General features: G+C 40.0%; 1 protein-coding gene across 2 annotated transcripts in view; it reads left to right on the top strand.

Moving 5' to 3' along the window:
• The window catches only part of prkcha (protein kinase C, eta, a), a 70,132-nt gene that overhangs the window by 25,359 nt on the left and 16,847 nt on the right, over window positions 1–27,926 (top strand). The window contains exons 3-10 of one of the 2 annotated variants that reach the window (XM_062042155.1): window positions 1,802–1,955; window positions 5,541–5,575; window positions 13,423–13,499; window positions 16,439–16,568; window positions 16,674–16,807; window positions 16,883–17,014; window positions 17,263–17,361; window positions 25,674–25,828. In XM_062042155.1, coding sequence (XP_061898139.1) covers window positions 1,802–1,955; window positions 5,541–5,575; window positions 13,423–13,499; window positions 16,439–16,568; window positions 16,674–16,807; window positions 16,883–17,014; window positions 17,263–17,361; window positions 25,674–25,828 — 916 coding nt within the window. Of the gene's footprint in view, window positions 1–1,801; window positions 1,956–5,540; window positions 5,576–13,422; window positions 13,500–16,438; window positions 16,569–16,673; window positions 16,808–16,882; window positions 17,015–17,187; window positions 17,362–25,673; window positions 25,829–27,926 lie in introns of both variants that reach the window. The other variant, XM_062042154.1, reaches the window with a different exon arrangement.

The raw sequence follows: 27,926 nt of genomic DNA, 5'->3' as shown, positions 1-27,926 counted from the left end.
ATAGCCAACATTAGTGGCCGTGTTGTGGGTGATCTACTAGGACAATTGATAACAAGTGCTAAAGTGGTGGAGACCACTCTATTTAAATTAGGTTTTTGTGTGTATACCCATTGTCACCATGGAGACACTCATTTCCCTCCACATTTATGGCATTATATGGTCCAACCTATGACGTTTTGTCATGTTGCTGACATGCAGCACACAAGTATATTAAATACCACTTTTTCTAGGCTTTATTGAAGCATTATCTAGACTAAGGCACCTATTTTTTAGCACACTAAGGGTTTAATTTGGAAGGTGCTGCAGTATTGTGATTGTGCGTCTGGAATGATCCAGTGTAAGCAAGTGCATATTGCAAGAAGGGTTTTTTTTAATAACGGAGCTATATTGTAATAATATATTTCCTATATAAAAAACATTATTTAAAAAAGACACCAGCAGACACCAAAACAAATCAACTGAATTGGTTTAAATCAGCTGCTTAAGTCATCTAGCAGCTATAAAATATAAAATGTCATTGCTGAAATCCGACTAAAACATCTAGTCTTACTCGCTAGCAGTAGTTATAGTTATAGATCGACATACATTTGTTTTCCACACATGTAAAGGAAGAAAATAAATGTGAAAAGACAGTGTTGAGAAGAAGTGGATGATATTCATTGAATTAAAAAAAATGAATCGACAAAAACATAACCAAGCGTAAAAGAATTTGACTATCACTCAAGTCTGCACCTTACTTAAGCAGAATGAGTTTAATGCAAGCCAATAATGTTATAATAATATCTAAGCAGCAGACATTTCTTCATGAAAATATGGAAAGCTGGTGATGCAGTGTTTAGCGGAAAAAGCAGCTGAAAACAGATACCATATAATAGTCCACTCTCCAAGGTAAATGCTGTACATTACTTCACAAAATCTACTGTAGTTGTTAGTAAGACATTCTATTGTATTATTTTCCGACAATATTTCGTTTCCAAAATTTTGTTTTTCTTTCAAAAGGTTTGTTACATGTAAAAAATGTTGTTGTTTTTTTGGGGGGAAGCACCAAAATTGGTTTAATTTATTTCAATGGGAGACGCTGATTTGAGGTACTGTACAAGTGTCACAGAACCAGTTAAGCTCGTAACTTGTAGTACTGCTGTCTTCTCTCTCTTAATCGTCTGTCTTTGCAGCGTAATCGCCCCCTGTTCTCACAGCCATTTGTGCAGAACTATGCCAGTTTTCCCAAACATTCTCACGTGCTAAGTAAAGACTCAAAACAGCGACCACATAACAGTTTCAGTTTTGATAAATCACATTGTGTGTGCTAAATGATTATATTTGCATCCCCTCACAGTATTGTGGGCGTTCTGAAAATCAGTATATATTCTGTATGTTCATGAAGACAAATACGCTAAATGGATTGCACTCTTATTTTGCACACACGTCTATTTTGCATGCGCAAAATGTACGTTTTTAATACATGCAAACCTTTAGTAGATCAGGCCCTTAGTAATTACCTGCTGCACACCTGCAACACACGTACTGTGTGCAATTGTTCAGTTTTTACGCTTAATTTTTGCTCTACTTATTTAGGATCTTAGAATATCAGGCCCTTCACTCATAAAGTTATAGCAAGTGACAAAAGGTCTGATCTCCATAGTTTGAAAACCTTCGGGCATGGTTATTTGTGTAATGTCCAGAATGCCCCTGACACACAGGCATGTGTATTTGAATATAGATGTTTAGTTTGGTACATTCGAATTCACGTATCATTACAGTGTGAGATGTAAGACATTTTGTGTGCTCGTCATGATTTCAGATGAGGCCACAGAGACAAAAATAAACCACCCGGAGTTCACCAGGAACCGCCATGCTGCCGTGAGACGGAAAGTCCACCAGGTCAACGGGCACAAGTTCATGTCAACCTTCCTTCGCCAGCCCACCTTCTGTTTCCATTGCAACGAGTTCATCTGGTAAGGAAATCTGGTCAGAAAAGTGATTACACTCCTCACATTTCCAAAATATTTTCATCATATCTTCTCAATGTATAATATAATCAAAATTAAACCTTGCTCAAACTTAGAGTAGTCGGTACGCAAAACAATTGAGTACACCTGGCCGTGAATGTCCAAGGAGTGAATATTTAAACTAACTAACACTGTTTTAATCCTTTTGAAAATGGAACTCACCAAAGCGGCTAGACCAGGGGTCGGCAACCCGCGGCTTCGGAGCCGCATGCGGCTCTTTGATCACTCTGATGCGGCTCAGCCGCATACTTGCCAAACCTCCGAATTTCAGTGCCCCTCCCGAAAATTTCTCCAGATCTTCACCCGGACAACAAATTGAGGGCGTGCAGTGATAGCACTGCCTTTAGCGCCCTCTACGACCTGTCGTCGCGTCTGCTTTTCCACCATACTAACTGCATGCCGGCCTAGTCACATGTTGTATGCGGCTTTGGCATACACATGTAACTAACTGCAAGGCATACTTGATCAACAGCCATACAGGTTACACTGAGGGTAGCGATATAAACAACTTTAATACTGTTAGAAATATACGCCACTCTGTGAATCCACACCAAACAAGAATGACAAACACATTTCGGGAGAACATCCGCACCGTAACACAACATAAACACAACAGAACAAATGCCCAGAACCCTTTGCAGCACTAACTCTTCCGGGACGCTACAAGGTGTGTGTGTGTGTGGGGGGGGGGGTGTATTTTGTAGCGTCCCGGAAGAGTTAGTCCTGCAAAGGGTTCTGGGTATTTGTTCTGTTGTGTTTATGTTGTGTTACGGTGCGGATGTTCTCCCGAAATGTGTTTGTCATTCTTGTTTGGTGTGGGTTCACAGTGTGGCGTATATTTCTAACAGTGTTAAAGTTGTTTATACGGGCACTCTCAGTGTGACCTGTATGGCTGTTGACCAAGTATGCATTGCATTCAAGTGTGTGTGCGTACAGAAGCCGTACATATCATGTGACTGGGCCGGCACGTTGTTAGAATGGATGAAAAGCGGACGTGACGACAGCTCGTAGAGGACGTTAAAGGCAGTGCCTTTAAGGCACGCCCCCAAGACTGTGGTCCGGGTGGACTACGAGATATAATGACTGATGAAAACCTTCAATCGATAATGAAGGTTGCCTCAGCTCAAAGCCTGAGCCCCAACATTAATGAACTAGCATCCCAGAAAAGATGCCAGGTATCTGGCTTGGGCACATCAGATTAGATCAGTGTGTTGCAAACTGAGCAGTTTAAAGTCCTGAATGGTTGGTTTATTCATTGTTATTTTATTGTCAAATTTATTAGCCTGTGGAAAAAGTTAATGTTGATATTTACCTCAGAAGGCTGCAAATAGAAAAGAGGCATTCAATTTTTATTTAAATTGTATTGGATATGCCATTGATATTTTTTAATTATTATTATTATTATTATTATTTGAAACTCGATTTTGCATGTCACTATAAAGTTATATAAGCCTTGCTTTTTCAATATTCAATGCAAAACTTGTTTGGGTCCCTATTAAAAGGTTAATTTGTTCAACCTTGGCCCGCGGCTTTGTTCAGTTTTAAATTTTGGCCCACTCTGTATTTGAGTTTGACACCCCTGACTTAATTAGACATTAAGTATTTTACTTAACCTTCAACCCGACGTCTTTTTCTGAGTTAAAAAATATTTTGTTGCATGCAGAAATTTTATTTCATTTTCTCTGCAGTCGTTCATTGATTTCATAAATATAATCCATAATAGTTTGTTTATATATAGGACAAAGAAAACATTTTTTATATGCAGTGTTATTTCATTTTAAATTTCAAAATAGTTTTGTGGCTCCCATTGTTTTCTTTAATTTGTGAAACGGGTCAAAATGGCTCTTTGAGTGGTAAAGGTTGCCAACCCCTGGGCTAGACTAAAAATGCGCCCCTGTAGGCTGCTCAGTAGGGTTCAGGTCTGCCTGGTGGCCACAGCAAGGCATTTGTCTTCTTGGAGGTGTGAGCTTAATATGTTGAAAAGCTGCCATTTAGCCCACCTTAAACCATGTATCATTCTTTCATTTGATTTTTTTTATTTGAAACCAACACTGAAAAACATAATTAGTAATTTGTAAAACACAACATTTATGAAGGTTAGTTTTTCTTATTATACATTTATTAATGAAATCAAATATGAAGAAGATGGATAACACGCGTAAACCTAATTTTTGCAAATCCATTTGATATGCAGTGTTTAGCTGGAAGTAGTTTTACTTGGATTTGGGCATGCAGGTAAACACATGTAAAAGAAGACTGAGGTCTACAATGCTACCATATTCCCTGACATCACCCAGGTTGAAAGTATATTAAACAAAAAATGTCAACTACGCCATTAAGTTTACGTAATGTATTTCAGTACATATACAAGTACATACAGTATATGTAAATATGTGGAGGTTTACACATTCACAGTAGTCTGGGATTTTCTCCCAGCCTTCATTTTTACATTTTGCAACTGCAGTATGACATTTTGAATTTTCATATCTAGAGTAGTATACTAGATTGTTCTTCATTTTTAATTTTTTAATTTTTAATCTTTTATCCTGCACTACCACGAGCTAATGCAACAAAATGTTGTTCTTGTCTGTACTGTAAAGTTCAATTTTGAATGACAATAAAGGAAGTCTAAGTCTAATTTTGACAGCAGTTCTTCCTGGGGCACAAGGAGAGGTTTACGTTCCTGAGGGACATTAACTGCAAACCATAAATCCATGCTCGTAATTGGTCACCTACTGCTAAACCCAAACTCTTTTACATGAATGCGTTAATGAAAAGATGACTTGACTAATGGAGTTGTTATACACCTTTGTAGTAATACACATTCCACATCTTCTAATTCCTTAGGACGGAAAACAAAGAATCCTGAATAACTTAAACTTAAAACAGTCTGTTTACCTGCAAGCCCAAATCCTACGACTGTACTGGTGAGCTTAGCACATAAAATGAATTTGCAGAAATTAAGTTTAGACACTTGTTACTAATCATCTTCATATTTGCTTTAATTAATAGATAAAGAAAAACAAAACATTCTTCATTTATTTTTGTTTTACTTTAATAATGAAATAAGTTGTTTTTTAAATGAAAAAGCAAATGAATGAGTAATGTACGGATTCAGCTTCATGAGGATAATGCTCTGCTTAAAAAGGTGCAATACATTGAAATGCAACATTGAAATTCATATTTCCCCTCAATTAACCGCAGCTCCCCAGTGCCCGCAGAATACATGCTGCTCGGGACCACGATGCACCACGATGCTCGACTACGGGCAAGACACAATTATCTTGCGACTCTTTTGTTGCTAGCTAGTGTGTTGACTAACTCGACTTAGATTCAGTGGATTGTAAATCTATACCGTTATACACTTGACTACTATAAAGTATTTACAGATGGTTATTGTATTAGTTTAATTTCTATAGTGTTGTCTCGTGAGGCGATACTCAGATATTATACTGAAATGTGAGATACAGTAAGTCAGGGACAAGTCACCACTTTATAGATGTTGTGATTATGCCTCTATCTTTGTTGCAGGGGTGTTATCGGAAAGCAGGGTTACCAGTGCCAAGGTGATGTCATTAATTACTTTCTTTTTAAAGGGGAACTGCACTTTTTTCTTTGCCTATCGTTCACAATCATTATGAGAGACAAGAACACACCATTTTTTTTAGGTTTCTAAAGATTATAAAAACGCTTGCAATATGCGACTAATGGGAGTCACCATTTTAGCCTTAAAACCCTCTTAAACAACTTCAACGTTTGTACATACACGCTGCAAGGATATACCTGTATATATATATCATGTATTTATAACAATACTTAATATGTACAATATTTCCCGTATTTTAGTAATTTTAAGCATTGCCAGAACTTATTTCCTGGGCGCATTTATTTCCGTTCCCATAACAACGTACTTCCGGCAACAAACGTGTGTTCTACTTCCGGCAAAAAACGTATGTGTGTTCTAATAACGGAAGACTTGGTAACAGACTAGGAGGATCACTACCGGTATTTTTTGGACAGTGAGGAATCGAAACCTTATCTTTTTAACTGAATATACAGAACTGTTTTAGAAGCGAGCCCGCAGGGAGAGGGTAAACCGTTGCAGCAGACGGTAGCCGAGAGAGTCACCGGCGTGACTTGACGCTGCAAATGTGGAACTTGAAGCTAGGCTATGCCGACATAAATGGCATGCATACCCAAAATTAATTGGAAAACATGTCCCCGGCCAGTTTGACCAAACAGACAAATCCATCGACTGAGTCATGTTGCGTCTGACCAGTTCTTCCTCCAAGGGAATCTAAGTTACTGGTCAATCCCAAGTTCTTTCGATGACATATATGCTGAGTAAGAAGGACGATCAAGACAGAATTGGAATATTTTCTAATTTATTCCAAAGCTTTGGGAGACCAACTTAATCAATACATTCGTATCGGCTGCTCTAGTTGATCTGACACTCAAACGGAAGAGCCCACTTCTTGCACATAAAGAAAGGCCCCACCTGTCCGGAAAGGAACACAGCCTCATTGTTCTACTACAGATAAGACATAAGGGAGTACTCCAACTCCTACATTCCAAGTCTTCAAGGTAACACACACCGTTTACTTGTGGACATAAAATGAAAAAATAGAAAGAGTACAAATGGAAAAACACTAGCTGCTTTAAACATGACTATGAATAAAGAAATAACTCTTAAACATATATATGCATTCTCCACAATCCCCCTTCAGATCTTCTCCAAAAGATCTCTCCTACTAGAGCAACACTTCTAAAGCACACCCTACATTAAAGTAGGTGCTGTTTTGGTTTTCGAGCAAGCTAACAATAAACAATCAAACCATAGTTACATGGGAGAGGGATGGAGGGAGTCAGCATCAATGTCGTCATTGTCAGGGACGGAAACTAACAGTCCTTGAAAGTCACTACTGTGCTTGACCCCCTTTAGTGACATAGCAATCCCAGAAACAGGGTGGGGTTGACTTTCGACAGCTCTAACAATGATGCGCGTGCATAGAGACCTAACACAAGGGGCGATAAAGCATCCGCATGAGGCTATGAGAGCCAAAAAACCTCCAATGGAGACCAGGGCAGACTTAATTAGGTCAGACCACCTGCCAAAGGTGTTGTGGAGCCAATCTTTAAAGGGGTCAGAGACACCGGAAACTTCAGTAAGTTCTTTAGACAGGGCTCGGAGGCCGTCTAAGGCCCTCTGGACCGAGCCATCGGGGGCGGTGTTGTTAGTAATGAAGGTGCAGCATTGGTCGTCAAACATTGCACACACATCTTCTTCCTTGGCTAGGATGCGGTCAAGGGCTGCGGTTCTGGACGGCCATGAGGGAGGTCGGGGCTAGTTGTTCAGCAAGTCCCTCAACAGCGTCACGAGTCAGGTTGGTCAGTCTCAACAGATTATAAAAAACATAGTTAATGCGTTCTACATTCTTAGTAGCAGTTACAGGGAAAATAGCACTAATGATAGGAAGGTTCTCGTCACCTGCACAGGATTCACACAATTTGTGCTCCCGACAATACCAAAATAAGTCAGCCCGTGCCCAAGGGCCTATTTTTAAGCCATGTAACAGACTGGGGCACCAGGAAGGGTCAATGTCACCCAATTTGTTGGGGGACAAAGATGGTCCTGTGAATTGAAAACACGTGTAATTCAGCTTTTGGGCTACAAAGGGAAGAAGTCGGGTAGAATTGTCAACAGGAGGGTACACACTAGCCAACAATTCGCAACCTGGCGGCGTGGGTTCAGAAAACAAGGAAATAAGACAGTTTGAGCTATTTGTATCAGCCAACTTAAAAGGGGCGGGATAAGTGTGGGGAAAGGGACGTCCAGCCGAATAAGCAATACAGTCACCTAGATCTTGGCTCTTGTCCAGGCTAGTCATCCACCTGAGCCACAGGTTGCCTGCGCCCGCTCCTATGGTCAAAGTTACCAGGTCTTCGGTGGTGATGTCGTTAGTATAATAAAGATAGAGGTCACGACCACGGTAATTGCTGTTACGTCCCCCGCAATTAATCACACTGCACTGGTCAAAAAAGTAAGTCTTGCTGTCCCCTTTACCCAGTCTATTTCAAGTCTGCCATACAGTATGTTCTAAGACACTTGTCAGTCACTGTCGTCAGGAAGGTGGGACTACTACTGGGTCTATCAAAATCAGGGTAATATAGGTAACAAAATGGGGCTCAACATCAAATTTTTCACTTATTTCAAAGATGCAAAAAGCTATGCGGAAAACAAGCAAGAGAAACTAAGAAACATTTAGCATATGGACTGGTCTCAAGCAATGATATACAATATAGCAGTTGAGCAAGTCTGGAAGATCTACACGACTGTAGATGGCAGCTCAACGGAGGGAGATCTCTCTCAGCGTCGTCTTCTGGGCCCCTTCTGTGGCAGGTTCCTCAGCTGGAGTGCAGAGGGAGAGGTGGTACTAGGTGTCCCCTTTACCAGCTAGTTGAAGGGCGTGGGACGTCTGTTCCACAACTTTGAAGGGACCAGTCCACCTGGGCTCCGTCCACTTGCGCTTGATGACCTTGACCTTGACCCTTTCAGCGGGCAGAAGGGAATCTGGAGTGGCGGGCTGTCATCTTTGAATCTGTACAGAGGAACTGGCACACAAATTCTGCATTTTGTAAAAGTACCATTTTGGCTTTACGCGGATTTCTCCTTCCAGGGGAGCTGCTGGTCCTGGGAAGGGCTGACCTGTATGCAGTTCATAGGGTGAAAAATTCATAGGGCGGAAAAACAGTTTTATTCACGGACATTCGAATGATCATTAACGCTATTGGCAAAATGTCAATCCAATTAAATTTGGTCTGTGCACAGATTTTAGCCAATTTGTTTTGATGTTCTGGTTCATCTTTTCAACCTCACCTTGGGACTGAGGATGGTACCCCAAGCTGAACCTGTGTTCTAGTCCGAGAGGCTTTTCGACCAAGGCTAAGTGAGTATTTTTAAAATGGGTGCCGTTGTCTGGCCTAATCTTTTGGGGGAAACCATGTTGGGGTATTAGGTCATTCACAAGCCATTTAATTTCTGATTTGGCATCCTCCTTTGAGGTTGGGGTTGCTTCCAGCCAACCACTGTAATTGTCAACACAAGTCAGCAAGTACCTTTTCCCTTGCACCGGATTGATCATATCAATGAAATCAAAAACTTGACGCGCTCAAACTCGACACGCTCCCCTCACCTCCTTCCCCCTTCTGTTTCTGAAAAAGAACTGTGTTAGTAGTACTATCACTTTCAGAAACATCCAAGAAAAAGGGCAGCTGATAGTCAAGGACAGCAAGAGCAGAGGCGGAGGACAGGTCATGTTTGAGGTCAATGAAAGCCTTTTCAGCCTCTGTGGACCACTGGAGGGTGGCATTAGAGTAGGGAACCCCTTAGCGATATCGACCCTACATTTTATGCATATTATTCAATATGGTGAAAGCCACAAAATATTCTTATATATATTGACACAAATATTAGAAAAACACTAACTTTATGGCGGATGCTTTTGCAATAGTAATTTGATATTTTACAACACTTAGTGGCCACAATATTTTATTAGGTCAAGCTCCTGTTGTAGAAAGTTGAATGATGCGGACACGTTTGTTACTGAATACTTTCTATGACTTTGTGTATGTAATAAGCAACTATAATGATTTGATGTGCTTAAATGTGGTGTTTTAGCTCAGCTGTTGTGTAGCTGCTAGCTCCTTGTAGCCTACAGCAGGGGTGTCCAAAGTGCAGCCCATAGCTATGTGTTTAACAGACAACTGAAACAATTGAAAATGTGGTATTTGCGTGTCGGTTCAATCAGCGGCAGCTACGCCCTGTTTCATCATTGGACCTACGTCTTTGGTTTCGTAGGCGGGACAGAGAGCAAGGGAACAATGTGGGACAGCAATTGTGTCCATCTTATACCATGCAAGTTGTTGCAAGGATAGGTCAACATGAGCAGCCACACCTTGAGTTCCAACATATATAGGAGTCAAAGGCCTCCTAGTATGAGTCGTCTAACTGGTGATCATAACATGTGGCGAGTCGGGTGGCGGTACACACGGACGCAGCTCAGTCAGCCAGGGCTTTCACTGCTAGAACAATTGGAGCAGTCCTTGCCCTTCACTCGTTCCTGGGAGGAGGCATACCCAGTAGATGTCAGCCATTTCTGGTGCTTCAGGCTGTGGTATGAGCTCAAGCTCGTGGAGGAGCCTTCGTAGTGGTGTCGCAGCTTGGTGGTTGTGCCGTCAGGTAACACCAGGAAGGTTGCTTCTGTGCGATATTGAATATCAGGGTACAGTTTGTAATGCAGGACATTACCAAGCAGGCAAGGTGTGTGCAGGTCGACCACGAAGGGGTGCTTCAATGAGTGTCCAGCAATCTGAACCGGAAGTGGTTTGGTGACAGGTATCATTCTCGTGATCCCAGCGAAGCCTTCGACTTTCAAAAAGGAAGCACACCGTTTCTTTGGAACCACCGCATTCAGAAATGAGTGTGTGGCACCAGTGTCAATCATGAACTGATAACATTGTCCGTTGAAAACTATGTCCAGCAGGGGGCCTGTCTGTATTTCTTGCTGGGGCTCCTGCTTTGGGCATCCTTTGCCACACCTGTATGATGTTTTGGCTGCCAATCGGAACCTGTCTCGTTCAGAGGAGTTAGGACAGTCACATGACCAGTGACCCGGCTGGCCGCATGCAAAACAGTTTCCACTCTGGATTGACCTTGGAGCACCGCGTCCACCACCCTAGTCTGACTGTCTGGTTTCATGATTGTTGAGGATTCTTTCCTCCATCTGTTGGAGCTCAAAAGCCAGTTCACCCACTGCTGAATATACTTTAGCTGATTTTTTACCTTTCGGTTCTTTTGACATTTTAGCTTCAGCAATCTGTAAATTAAGGAGTTGTTTCCTTGCCACTCTATCACCAGCCTTGTCGTCATCATCCTGCTTTGTCCAATTCTGCATATGACGTTTAAAATCACAGCATTAATTGTCCTAGTAAACGTTAAATCAATACTCCTAATTCAAAGGTTTTACGTACTACTTCATGTAATTTAAGTACAATTTTAAATCAACTAAAAATTATATATATTTGCAATAATTCCTGTTGTGTGTAATAATTGACAAAATAAAAGCATGCATTTATTCTTGTTCGTTTATTACCATGCCGTAAAAGCCAGATCTCCAGAGGTCCCTAAAAATGTTAAGTCCACATGTGTTTACGTCAATAAAACACCCAATTATAACCATGGGGTCAAATCTCCATGAACTCCCTGCACATTCAAACCAACCACAACACACACACACACACACACACACACACACACACACACACACACACACACACACACACACACACACACACATGTAAGCATGCACGCACACACACACACACAGGCACGCACAAGCACCACACACACACACACGTAAGCACAAAAGAAAAAGCTGCACGAAAGCTCTTTCTCTGCGTTTCACTTTACCATATAACTTTCAGTTACTTTTCTCATTTACCAAACGTTTGAGTTCACAACTTCACGAGTGTTGTAAACTCCCTCTTAACCCTTCCTACTCGGACTCCGAGTCATTTGTCAAGAAACGTTCTTTTTTTCTTTTTCTTTTCCTTTTTTTTTTCTTTTTTTCTTTTTTTAAACTCTGCCCGCTAATTCCATTGTCGCCAACAACACATTCAATTGACCATTAAATGGTAACCAGTCATCACATTTACCCCAACCGCCATCACATTTTTTTTTTCTTGGTCAACCTCCCCATCCATTGTGTCTCTCTTGTACAAATGGCCTCCTGCCGCGGAATTTATCATATGGTACAGAAGGGCCTCCACCCTCACGGTTCTTATTTTTAGTGCACAATTAAAATCGTCACAGGGATCTCGCAACCAGGGAGCATTTATTGTACTTTACAAATGACCTCCAACCCATTTCTTTGTTTTAGTGCACATACTGTATAGATGTCACAGGGATCTTACAACCAGGGAGTATTTACTGTACCATATGAAGGGCTTCCAACCCGGTACTTTTTCAGGGAAAACCAAAAACCCAGGGTAAGCCACACCGACTATTTGCTCACTTGTCAGTGAAGCGACCCATCACGGTAGTCCATACACAATGACGTGAGTTGATCACTATATACAACTATTATGTAGAGGCGGGTAAGGTAAAAATGCACTCAACTCTGCCTATGAGGTACAAAACAGTGTTTGACTTACAGACTTCAGGACAGACTCCTAATGCAGATTTTACAAAAAGGCTCTGCTTACCTTGATTTATGTTTTGGCCAAGTGAGTCTGTCCAGAAGAGTGCAAGAGATGTTCAATCCTCAGCGTGTCATTGCGGACGAGCCCCCAAATTGTTGCGTCTGACCAGTTCTTCCTCCAGGGGAATCTAAGTTACTGGTCAATCCCAAGTTCTTTCGATGACATATATGCTGAGTAAGAAGGACCATCAAGACAGAATTGGAATATTTGCCAGTTTATTCCAAAGCTTTGGGAGACCAACTTAATCAATACGTTCGTAACGGCTGCTCTAGTTGATCTGAAACTCAAACGGAAGAGCCCACTTCTTGCACATGAAGAAAGCCCCCATCTGTCCGGAAAGGAACACGGCCTCATTGTTCTACTACAGATAAGACATAAGCGAGTACTCCAACTCCTACATTCCAAGTCTTCAAGGTAACACACACAGTTTACTTGCGGACATAAAATAAAAAAATAGAAAGAGTACAAATGGAAAAACACTAGCTGCTTTAAACATGACTATGAATAAAGAAATAACTCTTAAACATATACCTGTATATGCATTCTCCACAGTCACTAAAATATTTATCATGATACATGCAGCACGTCATGCTTGTTAGTACAACTACAGTCAGTCGAGCTAGCTGTGTACAAACAAAACATGAAATGGGGCTAATACTTTACAGATACTGTAATAACATTTTTAATTTTCCAGTCAGAACAGATTGGTGTTCTATCCCACTGTGTTGTGCATTACAAACTTAAAGGCCATTCAGCTGCTGACGCAGAAGCTATCTCACGGCTGATGCCGTCGCAAGGCGATGTGAACTTAATTGGCTAGAAAAACGGTTCCTCAGTGTTTACCCCTACAATAACAATGCCGCTACAGCTCGGTTATTATACTAGTTATGGAATGTAAATTAAGTATTGTTTGCAGTTTTTGGATGCATTTTTAAAGTGATTTAGAGGCAGAATTAATTACTCCCATTAACTGCATTGCTAGCCACCTAGAACGAGCCGATTATTACAAGTTAGAATGCAAAAAAATACATATTTTGTCTTCTTGTCTCTCATAAGGATTGTGAGCGATAGGCAAAATTCCCAAAAAAGTGTAATTGCCCTTTAAGCATACCAGGAAGCTTTGGCTTTGATTTTGACTGTGTTTTCGCCATAGTGTGTACATGTGTGGTTCACAAACGCTGCCACCGAGAAGTTCTCACTGTGTGTCCACCACGCATGCAGAAGTTAAAGGTAATTACGTCATCATTGTCTGTTTTGTGCACAAGACACTTTTCATACAGGAAGTACACAAAAAGAAAACACTCCTGAAATGATCCACTTTCTTCAATTTCAATCTCAAGACGTCCTAAGGCAGGGGTTCCCAAACATTTTGACATGGGGGCCACATTAGGTTAAAAAAAGTTGGGGCTATCTATCCGTGTGTGTATATGTATGTGTATGTATAAGGGATGTAAATATCTTTGTGATGTTCGATTCGCATCTCGATTAGTGGGTTCTGATGTGATTCAAAAACAATGTATTTATAAAACAGAACGATTCGATGCGATTTGATTTAGTGCAGTGCTTCTCAATTATTTTGTGTTACGCCCCCCCTAGGAAGAATAAAATATTTTGCCCCCCACACTCCACCGTGACTATAAATAGTGTAATTTGTCTATAAATTGTTATAACTATACCTCTGCATAACATTGTAAGCTTATTAACATTAAAGGGAGCAACACACCGGCCTTTCCTCGTCTCCCACTTTGGTTACAGTGAAGCCAAGTGCTACATACGCTTCGTCATATTGTGGTACAGAAAAAAAGCATGTTCCCCGAGGTCACACGGATCGCACTGCCACCACCCCTGTCCGTCCCAGGGGGGCCCGCCCCACTATTTGTATGAACAATGATTTTGAGTTTGGCGCGATAACCAGTTTATGTTTTTACAGTAGATTAAGCTAAAGATTCACAACAGAACCTTATTGATGTGGAGCTGTTAATAAACATTCAGTATGTTAAATATACATAATTGTGTCATGTCATTCAGACATATTTGGTATATTTCAGACATAGCAATGGTGATTAATACAACATAATGGTTATTAATCATGCAAAATTAGTTTAAAAAAGGATTAATTTGAATTAAAGTAGTTATAATTTGAGAGCCCTAATTATTTTCCTGAGGGAACTCTCCGGAAGGAATCAATAAAGTACTATCTATCTATCTATCTATCTATCTATCTATCTATCTATCTATCTATCTATCTATCTATAAACCCTCCATTCTATTTCTGTATCGCTTGTCCTCATTTGGGTAGCAGGCCAGCTGGGGCCTACCAAAGCTGGTTTCGGGGGAGGGCACTTATAAACAACCAACTGCTTATACTCACATTTACACCATTATAGAATCCCCAATTAACCTAACATACATGTTTTGGGGATGTGGTAGGAAGCTGTTGTACCCAGAGAAAACCAATGCACGAACATGGAGAACCGGCCAACTCCACACAGAGCTGCTCAAAGATTCAAACCCTCAGATTCCTGGTTGTGCGGCCACTGTGTAGCTTTATTGTTATAATTCATTATATAAATGTTGAGTTGAGTTGAGTTTGAGTTTATTTCCAACATGCATGCATACAACATGATACATCACAATTTCCAGTTTCTCTATTCAACATGTTCGAAAAGGAGTAGGAAGAAGCAGAGCTTATTTAATCCTACACCTTTTCATTTACATAGCAGTTGATACAACTTTTGTTCACTTCCAGTTCTCAATCTATTCACAATATACACCATAAGTAATAACAATAAAAAATTTAAAAATAAATACATAAATAATACTTGGTGAAGTAAGTTATATTTCATATAGTGAGATGAGTAAGATTATCTTGAAAATGAATGGATGGATGAGATCAATTGAGAATGTTTATCATGGTTGTTCTTCTTTGTACTTTGTAAACACTTTTAAGTTTGAAGAGTTTCTTGAAGTGGATCATATTAGTACATTATTTGATTTCTTTGCTTAATCCATTCCATAATTTAATTCCACATACTGATATACTGAAGGTCTTAAGTGTTGTATGTGCGTACAAATGTTTTAAATGACATTTTTCTCTAAAATTATATTTATCCTCTTTTGTTGAGAAGATTTGTTGTATATTCTTGGGTAGCAGATTATAGTTTGCTCTGTGTATAAATTTAGCTGTTTGCAAATTCACTATGGGCAGCACGGTGGAAGAGGGGTTAGTGCGTCTGCCTCACAATACGAAGGTCCTGAGTAGTCGTGAGTTCAATCCCGGCCTCTGGATCTTTCTGTGTGGAGTTTGCATGTCCTCCCCGTGATTGCGTGGGTTCCCTCCGGGTACTCCGGCTTCCTCCCACCTCCAAAGACATGCACCTGGGGATAGGTTGATTGGCAACACTAAATTGACCCTAGTGTGTGAATGTGAGTGTGAATGTTGTCTGTCTATCTGTGTTGGCCCTGCGATGAGGTGGCGACTTGTCCAGGGTGTACCCCGGCTTCCGCCCGATTGCAGCTGAGATAGGCTCCAGCGCCCCGAAGGAAATAAGCGGTAGAAAATGGATCACTATGTCGTGGAATTTCAGTATTTATGATTCAATAAATAAGGGGTTTGTATGTTCTCTCTCTCCAACATTATGTATTATTCTAACTGATCTTTTTTGTAACACCGTTAATGAATGAAGTGTAGTTTTGTAGTTATTTCCCCATATTTCTACACAATAACTCCGATATGGTAACACTAGCGAGCAGTAGATAATATGAACTGATTTTTGGTCTAGAACATGTTTTGCTCTATTCATTATTGACGTGTTTCTTGTTACTTTATGTTGTATGTTTCTTACATGAGATTTCCAGTTCAATTTATCATCAATCATTATACCTAGAAATTTGATTTCATTTACTCTTTCAATTTCTATTCCGTCTATTTGTATTTGTGTTTGACTTTCTCTTCTACTGTTACCAAATAGCATTATTTTAGTTTTACTGAGATTCGAAGATAGCCTGTTTTTGTCAAACCATCTTTTTAATTTGTTCGTTTCTTCTGTTATGCATTTATTTTTGTCTGCTTTAAAGGTGACATATTTAAATGGGAATCTTCCCAGTGATGTAATTAATGCAAGGAGTGTTTAGTCCAACTCTTAATGTTTTAAATGTTTATGTTGCAGCCTGCAATCTCTGGATTCAGCATCAACGTCCCACACCAGTTCAGCATCCACAACTACAAGTCGCCTGCTTTCTGTAATCACTGTGGATCACTGTTGTATGGATTGTTCAAGCAGGGCTTGCACTGCAAAAGTATTGGCCTGTTTCATCAGCAGTTAAAAAAAGTCTAAAAAGATTCTGGTTAGTTGCAACTGTTCTTCACTAAATACAATTTTCCACTCTGGTTTCTCCTTCCAGTCTGTAAAATCAACGTTCACATCCGATGCGAACAGAATGTTGCACAGAACTGTGGAGTCAACAATGTTGAACTGGCCAAGAAGTTGTCAGAGATGGGCATTGAACCTGGAGAACTCATTTCAAACTTGCCAAGAGTATGAACATTTTCTAAACGGCTCAGTTAAAAGGACATTTTTCTTAATCGTCTAGTGTCCCCTTTGTCTTTCCAGACAAAAAGTGAACATCAGACAAAAACGCCCAAGGAAAGGAAGATCAGTTTTAAGTCTCACCTGGAGGTCCCTAGGTTTTGCATCTCAGATTTTACATTTCTTCAAGTGCTTGGCAAAGGCAGCTTTGGCAAGGTGGGAAACTTGTGTTACGTTGTCTGTGTTAGCACGACCTTCCCGGTGATATTGTAGTAAGTGTTTGTGTGTGTGTGTGTGTGTGTGTGTGTGTGTGTGTGTGTGTGTGTGTGTGTGTGTGTGTGTGTGTGTGTGTGTGTGTGTGTGTGTGTGTGTGTGTGGTCTATCTGCAGGTGATGCTTGCAAAGCTAAACAAGAATGATCAGGTTTTTGCAGTCAAGGTGCTGAAAAAGGACATCATCTTGCAGGATGATGATGTGGAGTGTACCATGACTGAAAAGAGGGTGCTAGCACTAGGCAGTTCTCACCCATACCTCACACAGTTATACTGCTGCTTTCAGACAGAGGTGAGTAAATACACACGCGCACACACCTTTTTGTCTTTGTTATATGATGTATACCAGTGCTTCTCAATGGGAGGCGCATTGAAGTGTCTCGGGAGGCCTCAGAGGCATAGGACTTCCAGTATTATCGTCATTTTTTTCAGAAAACAATACACAAGTATTCAACCAGGACGGTGCTGGTGCCAGCAACTCATGGAGTGGTTTGTACGGATAAATAAATAAATGTGAAGAAAAACTTAGTGGTTTGTACGGATAAATAAATACATGTGAAAAAAAACTTTTTCTCCAAGGGGGGCATGACAAAAGAGAAGCACTGGTTTATACTTTATGTTTAGCTTAGGTGCATGGCTTCCTCTTGCAGTGTTACCTTGGTTTTGTACGCCCCATTTACAACTTAGTCTCATTCCGCAAATTCGAGTGTGCCAATTAAGAATACTATGTGTTTGTCAGTCAGTCTGTGCTTTTTTAAATTGAGTATGGCAGCAAATAACCCACCATGTACCAGAACTCCTCTTAAACCCTCCCTCTTTGCGCCTTGCCATCTTCCCAAACTTCAATAAAGGTAAAAGTAAGGTTAAATGTTCATTTATCCATTTCATCCGTTATTTGTGTTTATATATATTCTGAATGCAAAATGTAATTATTATCTTTAAAATGTGTTTGTGTTAATATTTTTCGGTGTAAGGAACAAATTGCTCGGTCTTCGGAAGACCTATTGTAACGGATTACTAACAAAAACCGAGGTACCACTGTGTTTTTTTTTACTTAAACTACTATTTAATCAGGTGCATCTATTGTCAACCAATCTCTAATGGTAGAGTTTAAGAAGTGAAGTGAAGTATATTTATATAGCGCTTTTCTCTAGAGACTCAAAGCACTTTAGTGAGACCCATCATATAAATCCTTTAAGCTACATTTAAACTAGTGTGGGTGGGTAAAGTGTCTTGCCCAGGGACACAAAAGCAGTGACAAGGATAGCGGAAGCGGGAATCAAACTTGGAACTCTCAAGTAGCTTGCACGGCCGCTCTACCAACCGAGCCACGACGCCCACATTTTAAGAACATTTCACTTGTAACTTATTGGACTTAACTGATGTGGTGGCCTTTGAATGTATTTGTAGTAAATAGTATAATGCTTTATTTAAATTTTATTTTAAATATTACATTACTGTTTTTTGTATGTTATGTATTTTTTATAATATATTATATACACAAGATTTTGTATTTAATTCAATTTTGCAGGACATAAATTGGTTAAAAGGTGGCAGCTGTGTGCAACTTGTCATGAGATATGCTGACTTGCTCTTTTTCCTGTCTGAGCTTTGAGGCAGTACAATCCTAATCTTCTTTAGGTCTTTTAGCCTCTGCTTACCCAATTTGAACTGGTTCAGAATAGAGCAGCATGAAGATGAGACTTAACTCTGAAAAGCAACACCACAAAGTAGCTTTTGTACCATCATGCCATGCTCTGTATTTAACTTAAGACAGGACGGCACACTGTGTGAGCCACATCAAATGCATGTTGACATTAAGCATTTACTCTTAAAAAGACTTTGCAAATAGATTTTTTTTTAAAAACAACAACATTATAATCAAACCGGTTATTTTCAAACTTTGGTACATTACGTGGGCTTCATCTAGTGGCACACAAAGAGTCAATTAATTAAATATTGTTTGTGTAATTAAATTTATTTGAATCATTTAAGTACAGTGTTTTATTTTCAAACATAAGTGTTACTGTTCAAACTTTGTGTAATGTTACAGTGGCCAAAAATATTCAATATACTTGTTAAATAAAACATCTGCCTTGTTTTTAACGAATACTTAGGCCTACTACACTACTGTAATTTAATGTCTGTCATTATGGTGGTACTTGGTGAAGAAAGTTTGAGAACCACTGGTCTAAACAATCTTTTTGTGGGTGGTGTAATATGGTGCCATAGTGAATTGTGATTGGGTGTGATGTTTATCGGATATTTCTGGTTTGGTTAATCAAACATGTTTAGCTTGTTTCCTTGGAAAGGCATCTTGACATTTTAACTGACTTAGTGTCAACTCATGGACAGTCCAGTATTGTTCTATCAATCATGCCTTGATCTTACAGTTCATTACTCTCTAGTCCAGGGGTGTACAAACTTTTTGACTTGAGGGCCGCATTGGGTGGAAAAAATTGGACCGGGGGCCGAAAGCCGACTGTATGTATAGTAACTATGTATGTATGTATGTATGTATGTATGTGTATATATATATATATATATATATATATATATATATATACAGTATATATTTATATATTTTATACAGTTCTGAAGTTAATGTACTTATATAGATATTAATTATGTGTAATGTAATTAGATAAGCATCTAAATTCATTTATTGTCGAAATCACTACACAAATGGCTTTTTTTTAAAAATTATTATTTATTCAAACTCTTTGTGCTGTCTCAGAGTGATATGTGATCACGTTTACACAGCTGTTTTTCCACGTAATCTGCGATCGCAATACCTTCAATCTGCATATCAATTCCATACCAAATTGAAGAGGGAAGTTTGCCAAGCATGTAAAAATACCGTACAACCTGCAGTAAAGCCATATTTTCCAGGGTCAATACGCTGTTATAAGGATGCGCGCCCACACTCACATAGATACGCACGCACAAATACACTCGTTATAATGCTTTTTTCCATCACACAGAAGAGCGTAAGAACAATCATTTGTACCAAAATAACACTTCAATTTGCATTGATTAAAGAAAGCTGTAACAGATTGAACAATACGTAACTTCAACTACTTCAACTTTAACAACACCCCCCACATTAGACCGTGGCGACAATTCAGTATGAAGTATAAACGATAAAACATTAAATATTAAGACTATGTGAAAGTTTGACTCTTACCTTGTTTTCTTCCTTAGCAACCTCTTTAAAGTTTTGTAATCAATCAGAAATATCAAGCAGCTGAAGTGCGGAAAACATTGGGAAGTGTATTTTGCATATCACCCATCATGCACCGTAATGGATTCATATATGTGTAATTTTAAATTATATATAGTGATTGGACATGTTTTATAATGTCCACAGAGTTCAAAGAGCAGCAGTTGTGTTATGTGCGACACTCCTGCTCTAGTCCAAATAACCCCTTGAAAAAACTATATTTCAGGACCAACTCGGGGCTATGTTCGACTTCATGTCAAGTCACTAAACTTCACAATCACACAGTTGTTTGGACAGGCATGAGCCAACTTATCATGTTGTCTCCTTAAAATTGTGGTTAATTGGTCTTTGTATCCAACTCTCAATGAAGGCGAACACTTTCTCTTCCCTCTCACTTACCTCTCTTGCTTTGTTTCTTTGTCTCGTTTTGTTTTAACTTTCTTGTTTCTTGGAGGCTCTTTTTGCACTGCTCTCCAAAATCTAAACAATGGAATTGATTAACTTCTCTCTCAACAAAATTGACAAAATCTTATTGATGAGGAGCTCTGGTTCGAGGGAACCTGACTGTCCTGACGGAACATTTGTTGCTCAATACACCATGGACTCTTGGGAGAAGTGAAGTGTCGTGTGCTTGGTGATTCTTTCAGTCAAGGACGTTGAAGACATCTACCTTTTTGGAACCTTTGATAACAGGACATCTCTTACATCCTTTTTGTACTTATGTTTTCCTTTTCTATGTGTGGGGTATTTTAGTTGCTGTCCTGTGCCCTTATTGTGTCATTTACACTTCCTTGTTCCGTGTACAGGCTTTCACATTTGTACCCGGTTGCCAATCAGTCTCCTATTTCAGTATAGCCCTGCCTTAAAGACGGGGTGGATAATTGCTTTGCCTACTGTTGTGCATTGCTTCATGTAGTGTCTATTTTCTTCCACAAAATACGTTTTGTATATTATTAGCTGCACTCGCTTTCTTTTGTTTTTTCTCCGCACCTTTTGTGAGTGCTCCTTCTGTTTTTATATTAAATAATATTCTATTTACTCACCATCTGTTTCCCGTCTCCTGTATCTTGGGGTCACACAGCAAAGCTGCATTCCAGCCTCCTGACAAAATGATCTGACCTACTTGGGATTTCGCAGCAACTCATTTTTCCCAGACTAGTGTTAATTTAGAGATGCAAACCAACTAATGGTCAGGGCTGCAGAGGGAGCCGCCCTTTTTGACAATTTTTTCAATCTTATGGCCACATGGTCGCAGTACTCGGCTCCTCCCTTAAGCTCCCTCTCCCCCTTCCCTCTTGTTTGTGAGTTTTTCTGGGTACGTCTGGCATCTGTCCCTTGGGGGGCTATAGGAGGCTGTGCTGCGGGGGGGGGGCAGCTACCTCTTGCTTCTGCGACTGCACTCGAGAGACCGCAGACGTCGTCTCCGGTGCTGTTTCCAGTCGGCCTTCCGCCGCTGCCATCTCCAGTGCGGCATCCAGTGAGTCCGATGATTCCAGCAGCTCCTCTAGTGGGTCCGACGCTGCCACCAGCTTCTTCAGTGGGTTCGACAATGCCACCAGCTCCTCCAGTGGGTCCGACACCACCTCTGCTTCCAGTGGCTCTTCTGACGATGCCATCTTCGCCTCTAGCCCAGAAGACTACTAGACCTCCAGCCCAGCAGCCTGCTAGACCTTCAGCCCATCAGCCCGCTCGCCTGCTATAGAGGTGCGCACCCTGTGCACGTCCAAATTGCCGACGTCCTGCAAGCCAGCAGCAGCGCCGCCTGGGACTTCTGCGTGGACTTCTGCAGCTGCCCCCGCAGCCATCATGCACTGGTTTGAATCCCCCTCGCCAGCTGAGGCGATGTCACGCTCAAAGTCGGCACCAGACTCTTCTCTGCTGGCTTCGAGGTCACGTGGCCAGTGTGCCGGCCAAGGATCGAGGCCGCAGTTTAACGACTCGCCACCAAAGTCATTCTGCTGCCCTCCCTTGTTACGGACATGCTCATGTTCTTTTTTTTCTTTCCATATTACGTCTGGTAGCTGTTAAGTTGAGGGGCCATACTGTTACATTTTTGTAACTGTTTTTGTACTTATGTTTGCCTTTTCTCTGTGTGTTATTTTAGTTCCTGTTCTGTGCCTTTATTTTGTCATTTCCACTTCCTCGTTTCGTGCACAGGCTTCCACACCTGCTGCCCGATTGGCAACCAGGACACATCTGTACCTGGCTACCAATCAGTCTCCTATTTAAGTTCGGTCTTTGCTTTTTCTACTGCTTCGCATTGCTTCATGCAGTGTCTATTTACCTTCCACAAAATAAGTTCAGTGTCTCATGCACTAATGAGCTGCACTCGCCTTCTTTTGTTATTTCTTCGCTCCTTTTGTGAGTCCGCTTTCTGTTTATATTGAATCATTTTCTTTTTACTCACCGTCTGCTTCATGTCTGCTGCATCTTGGTGTCACTCCGTAAAGCTGCATTCCAGCCTCTTAACACATCTGCTGATTTGAGTAAGTGTTGCCCTGGTGTATGGACACATTGGAAGATGCTGGAAGCCGTTCGGTACCTTGAAGCTGCCACAAATAATTGAAGGGTGGGCAGAGGTGTCGGCTATGTCCATCAGACTTTCGGAGTTATGGACCAAATCGCAAGCTAAGTAACATCTTGGAGAAGCTTTTCGCTATGCAAAGCAAGATTATGATCAATTTGAGAGCCACAACAAACAACTAGTGCACACAAACTATTGGAATGTGTTTGCTCGCCCCAACCAAAATAATCCTTATCTACAATTCAGCTCCCTCTGCATTGGTCTTGGCAGGGTCATGCAGTAAACACCCCAGTGAGACCAATGCAGCGAAAGACGCTCTGATACCTTCTCCCATTTACAAAGACAACTGGGATGTTGACTCGGTTTTGTGGTGTCGAACGGAGCGACTTCCAGGCCTACGGACAAACACGCACACTTTGACTAATATTACACAGATATGCAAACATACACCCCAACTCTCACGCCTTCGCCCCTTAACCCCCCGTGGTATGATGGACAACGAAACAGTGCCCCAGGTGGTTTTGTGTGTCATAATATGTATATGTGCTTTGCCAGAGTTTTTTTTTCTTGTCTCAAACCAGTGTTTGTTGACTAAAGATTTTCCAATGGCCGATTTTTCTCTCAATATAATAGGACAATAACGAATCAAAACAAATGCATGTTGACTAAAACAATGACAAACTGAATTGATACTTAAGTTGACAAATAAAAACGAGACGAAAATGTTGACTGGAACAAAATCCAAACATATTTAATTTTGTCTTTAGGCAGGTGGGACAAGTTTCGGAATCTATCCAATCACAGTAGCAAGTGGGAGAGGCGCAGGGGGTAAATCACAGCGGCGATCTAATCAGAAATAAGACCCAGTGTTTGGATCTTTCACTGGGAAACAACACTATTGTGGGCATGTAACGATAAACGGTATTAATGATGACTGCAGCAAAACTCCTGACGGTTAATATTCCCCTTTGAAAATTAAAATAACTGAAAAACCTAGATTGATAGCTGCACTTTGATAAACTCACGGACTGACCGACGCCAGCTCGCTAGCTTAACTGCTAACATAAAAACAGCTGGGATAGGCTCCAGCCCCCAGTGACCCAAAAAGAGACAAGGGGTAGAAAATGGATGGATGTGTAAAAAATGTTTTGAGTACATTCAACAATACCGCGATAATGTTAACCGGGTTAACTTTAGTCACAATAACCGTTATATGAAATTCTCATATCATTACATCCCTACTGTATTGTTGCACACATTACAAATATGTCTTCTACACCTGGAAGAAAGAGAAGACATACAGATACACATCATCTCTGCTTGCAGTAGACAACAAGATGCGTTGTAAACCCTGTGGCATGATTTTCTCTGGTAAAAATACAACTAACTTGAAGCGCCGTTTGCAGGCCAATTATTGGGACATCTACGCAACAGTAACTGAAGCTAATATTTCCAAATGACTCATACTGTACTGAATTACTGTTACTATTAAAAACGGTAGAACAGGAGCAAGCCCGCTTACTCTACCACTACTTGTTGTACACCATGGGCGAGCCAATTTATTAAGCGAGATACCCGTACAGTGCACTTTAATCAATGTCCAGTTTCCAAGATGCCAATTGTGCACACTCAGTGTAGTTATACAAAATATAGAATACATCTAGTTTGTTTCTTCATATGACCTTTTTAGTCATATATTATTCAACATTTGAAAAAAATGCTTAATTTCAGCTAAAATAATAACACTCAGCAAGGTTAGTGTGAAATTTACTTTATATGGAGTACAGGTCTTTTTTAAGTTTATGAGATGCTCTTCAACTTCGAAGATGCGTTAGTCGACTAAATAGGATCTTAGTTTGGGATTTTTTTTTTTACCCTCCCCTAATGTTTACCTAATTCCTATATTTTTTACAGGGTGTTGCCATTGTGGCCACCTATCAGTCTCCCTGTTCTGTCTACCCTGTATATGTATGTCTGTTCTTGGACGGGTTTGTACTGAAAATGTAATTTCATTGTACTTTTTAAGTGCAATGACAATGGAGTTCCATTCCATTCTATCCAAAAACTGCATCATTTCATAAATGCAGGTCATGTTAAGACTGGGATAGAATACACAGTAAAGATAGATCTCTTGTAGGTAGTTATGTGTTATAAAATATAATGTAATATAGCTTGGGCTACTCATTTTGTAGGGTTTTCTAACCACATTGGAATTTGAAATTAGTTTAGCTTAGTGGTTTGAAAAATATACTTTCCTTTTTTCTTCTGGAGTGGTAAACCGTAGGCCAAATATGTACACTTTCAAAACCGCTGTTCAAACGAGGCGTTTTTATTTGCTATATTAACAAATGCATCAACAAAACATCACTATATGAAGGGATTAAAAATATGACAAATAATACTGCACTGTAAACAAATGTGATGAGTGATTGCAATCACTCAACAAGCAGCACTGAACAAGCATATTGTCTGCATAACTAGTACATGTTAAAAAGCAGACCCCTCGAAACCCTGCAGCAATAGTCGACTGTCTGTCAGACCACTTGATTAAGCTTTAAACGCAGTCCCATGAGTTACATCCTCTAGCCGACTTCTCTTTCCCCCGAGTCTTATTTCTAGATTACGCACGGCAGACCGCAACGTGTAATGAGAAAAAAAGATTTATGGATTCGATCAATATTTTTTTCACCCTACTAACTTCAAATCACATATAGTTCTAGAGCAATCTATTATAGTGACGTGATGTGTATGAGATACAGCAATGTCCTTGAACTGATCTTGGCCTGGTCACAAGTCATGACTTTCATCATAACACCTAGGCATGTGTGTAAATCCTATGTCCCCTCATATCTTACAGCAATGTCTCTTCTTTGTAATGGAGTTTGTAAGCGGTGGGGATCTGATGTTCCACATTCAAAAGTCCAGGCGATTCGAAGAGCCCCGAGCGTGTTTCTACGCAGCGGAGATCACCTCAGCGCTCATGTTCTTGCATGGCAAAAGCATCATCTACCGGTGTGAATTACACACACACCTACACTTACACGCACACACAAACTCACATGCACACACACACACACACACACACAGAGCTAACAATTCCATATTCTTGAACAAAATATACATGATAAAATATTCAATACTTACAAACAAAAAAAGGCCTATGTTTCCCTAATTTGGTTCACAAATATGTCAGAATTGTGTTTGCTGTATCGACTTGACTGTTGAAGAATCATGTCATGAAGCAATTGAAGGAAAGTGGAGTGCACTGCCTGGCTGGAGCCAGCAGAGGGGTTGTTTGGACTAGAAGTCCAACTAGTTTGCTAATGTCTAAAGAAAAAACACTTCATCTGTACAAAGACTCCAGGCAAGCATTATTCTGCCCAACACAACAAATCAGGGGGTTTAATATTATAATATTTCCAAAGTAATAATGAAAATAATCCTTTGAAGTCTCTGCATCATAATGTCTCTCTCTGCTTTTTAAATTTTCTGACCTCTGTCATTAACACCTGTCTGTTTTTGAATAAATATACTTCAGTCTGACAAGTTGTACTAAATATAAGAGTAATCCCCTTTAAGGGACAACACCATTTTTTAAAGTTGTTCATGCGGAGAGTTTAATTTGAATATTTGAGTTAAACATATTGATCATATTTGGATATTTAATGTTCGAATGTTTCTAGTGTCTCTACCAGTCAGAAGGTTAGCAGTGCTGAGGGCTTCATGCCAGTACATGTTGATAAGGGGCATTATGTGGACTAACTGTAAAACCTGAGCTATATTTAGCAGGAACATTTGTCCTGTAGGAGCCTGAAGAGCAGCACATTATAGCATGATTGTTGGATGCAGAGAACAGGTTGCATGCTGCAAATCTTAACATTGAAATAACACACACAAACACACATCAGGTTAGGATAAGAATATAATGGCAATGATGTCTCTCTAAGTCTCTATTGTTGTGTAATGTGAAGTACTGTATGACTTTCCTGCTTGAGGTATTAGACAGCAGGAAAACTGTTTCTGGTTTGCAAAAAAAAGTTTCAAATGTTAACTTTTAAAAGGTTACAACTCTCTCAACTATCTGCCAAGTCTGAATATGAATTAGTTTGCTTCAATAATAATAATGAAATAGTAAGAAGTCCAATCTAACTACAGTCTGAGGACATGGGGGCAAAAATCCCCAAATCTTTGCTATATTTTCTTAGTCCCACTGATTTGGATTGATTGATTTTTTATTTTTTGTGGTTTAATGCGACTTTATCTTTTACGCAGCGGGTTGGAGGTTCATTTGTTATTTTCTTAGTCCCACTGATTTGGATAGATTTTTTTTTGTGGTTTAATGCGACTTTATTTTTTACCCAACGGGTTGAGAATTCAATACAAATAATCCTCCAAAAGTCAAACACACTTCATTCCGGGATGCTGGTTGACTTCCCAAATTTCCTCATAGGAAATCATGTAATGTAAATTAATTTGTACCACATTTACCTACTTGTGCCTTTGAAAGCCTTTATTACCGGGTGAATATTGAAATCCCATTTTTAACATTATTAACATTTATTAACTGTTGTATAATGAAAATGAATACAACTAAAATATAGTAAAACTACTTTGAAGACATCTGACAGGCACATAATGGAGAATGCACAGCTTTGTGGTTGTTGTGTTGGTATGTACAGTCAAACATACTGTAGTTTTTTTGTAAGCTACACTTTTTGTATGATTCCATTTTGACCAAAATTTCTGCACACACTTTTCCCCGTTTTCGTGTACACTCTCGGTTTTTGTATGGCCAAACACTGCGGGTAATGAACTTGTACTTTTGCCTGCGTGTCATCCCATGAAATCGGGCACCGAAACAAAGAGTCCCACATGTTGGTCACTAAGTGTGTGTTTTTTTTAATCAAGTACGCCTCCACCAGGGGGTTGCTCAAGAAGAACTTGTAGCAAAGTACAAAGGTGGCGGACCTCGCCAAGATGTAGAGCAAGTCCCCTCCCCTCATGCGTCTCCTCTCATAGCCATCACAGCCAACAAGTCCTTAATAAAGGAAAGGTGATGTTAAATGTTAATTTATCCATTTCATTCATCATTTATATGTATTTAAAAAAA

Source organism: Entelurus aequoreus, linkage group LG03 (assembly GCF_033978785.1).
Source record: "Entelurus aequoreus isolate RoL-2023_Sb linkage group LG03, RoL_Eaeq_v1.1, whole genome shotgun sequence".
Taxonomy (NCBI): Eukaryota; Metazoa; Chordata; class Actinopteri; order Syngnathiformes; family Syngnathidae; genus Entelurus; species Entelurus aequoreus.
This window is presented reverse-complemented; position numbering and strand designations above follow the sequence as displayed.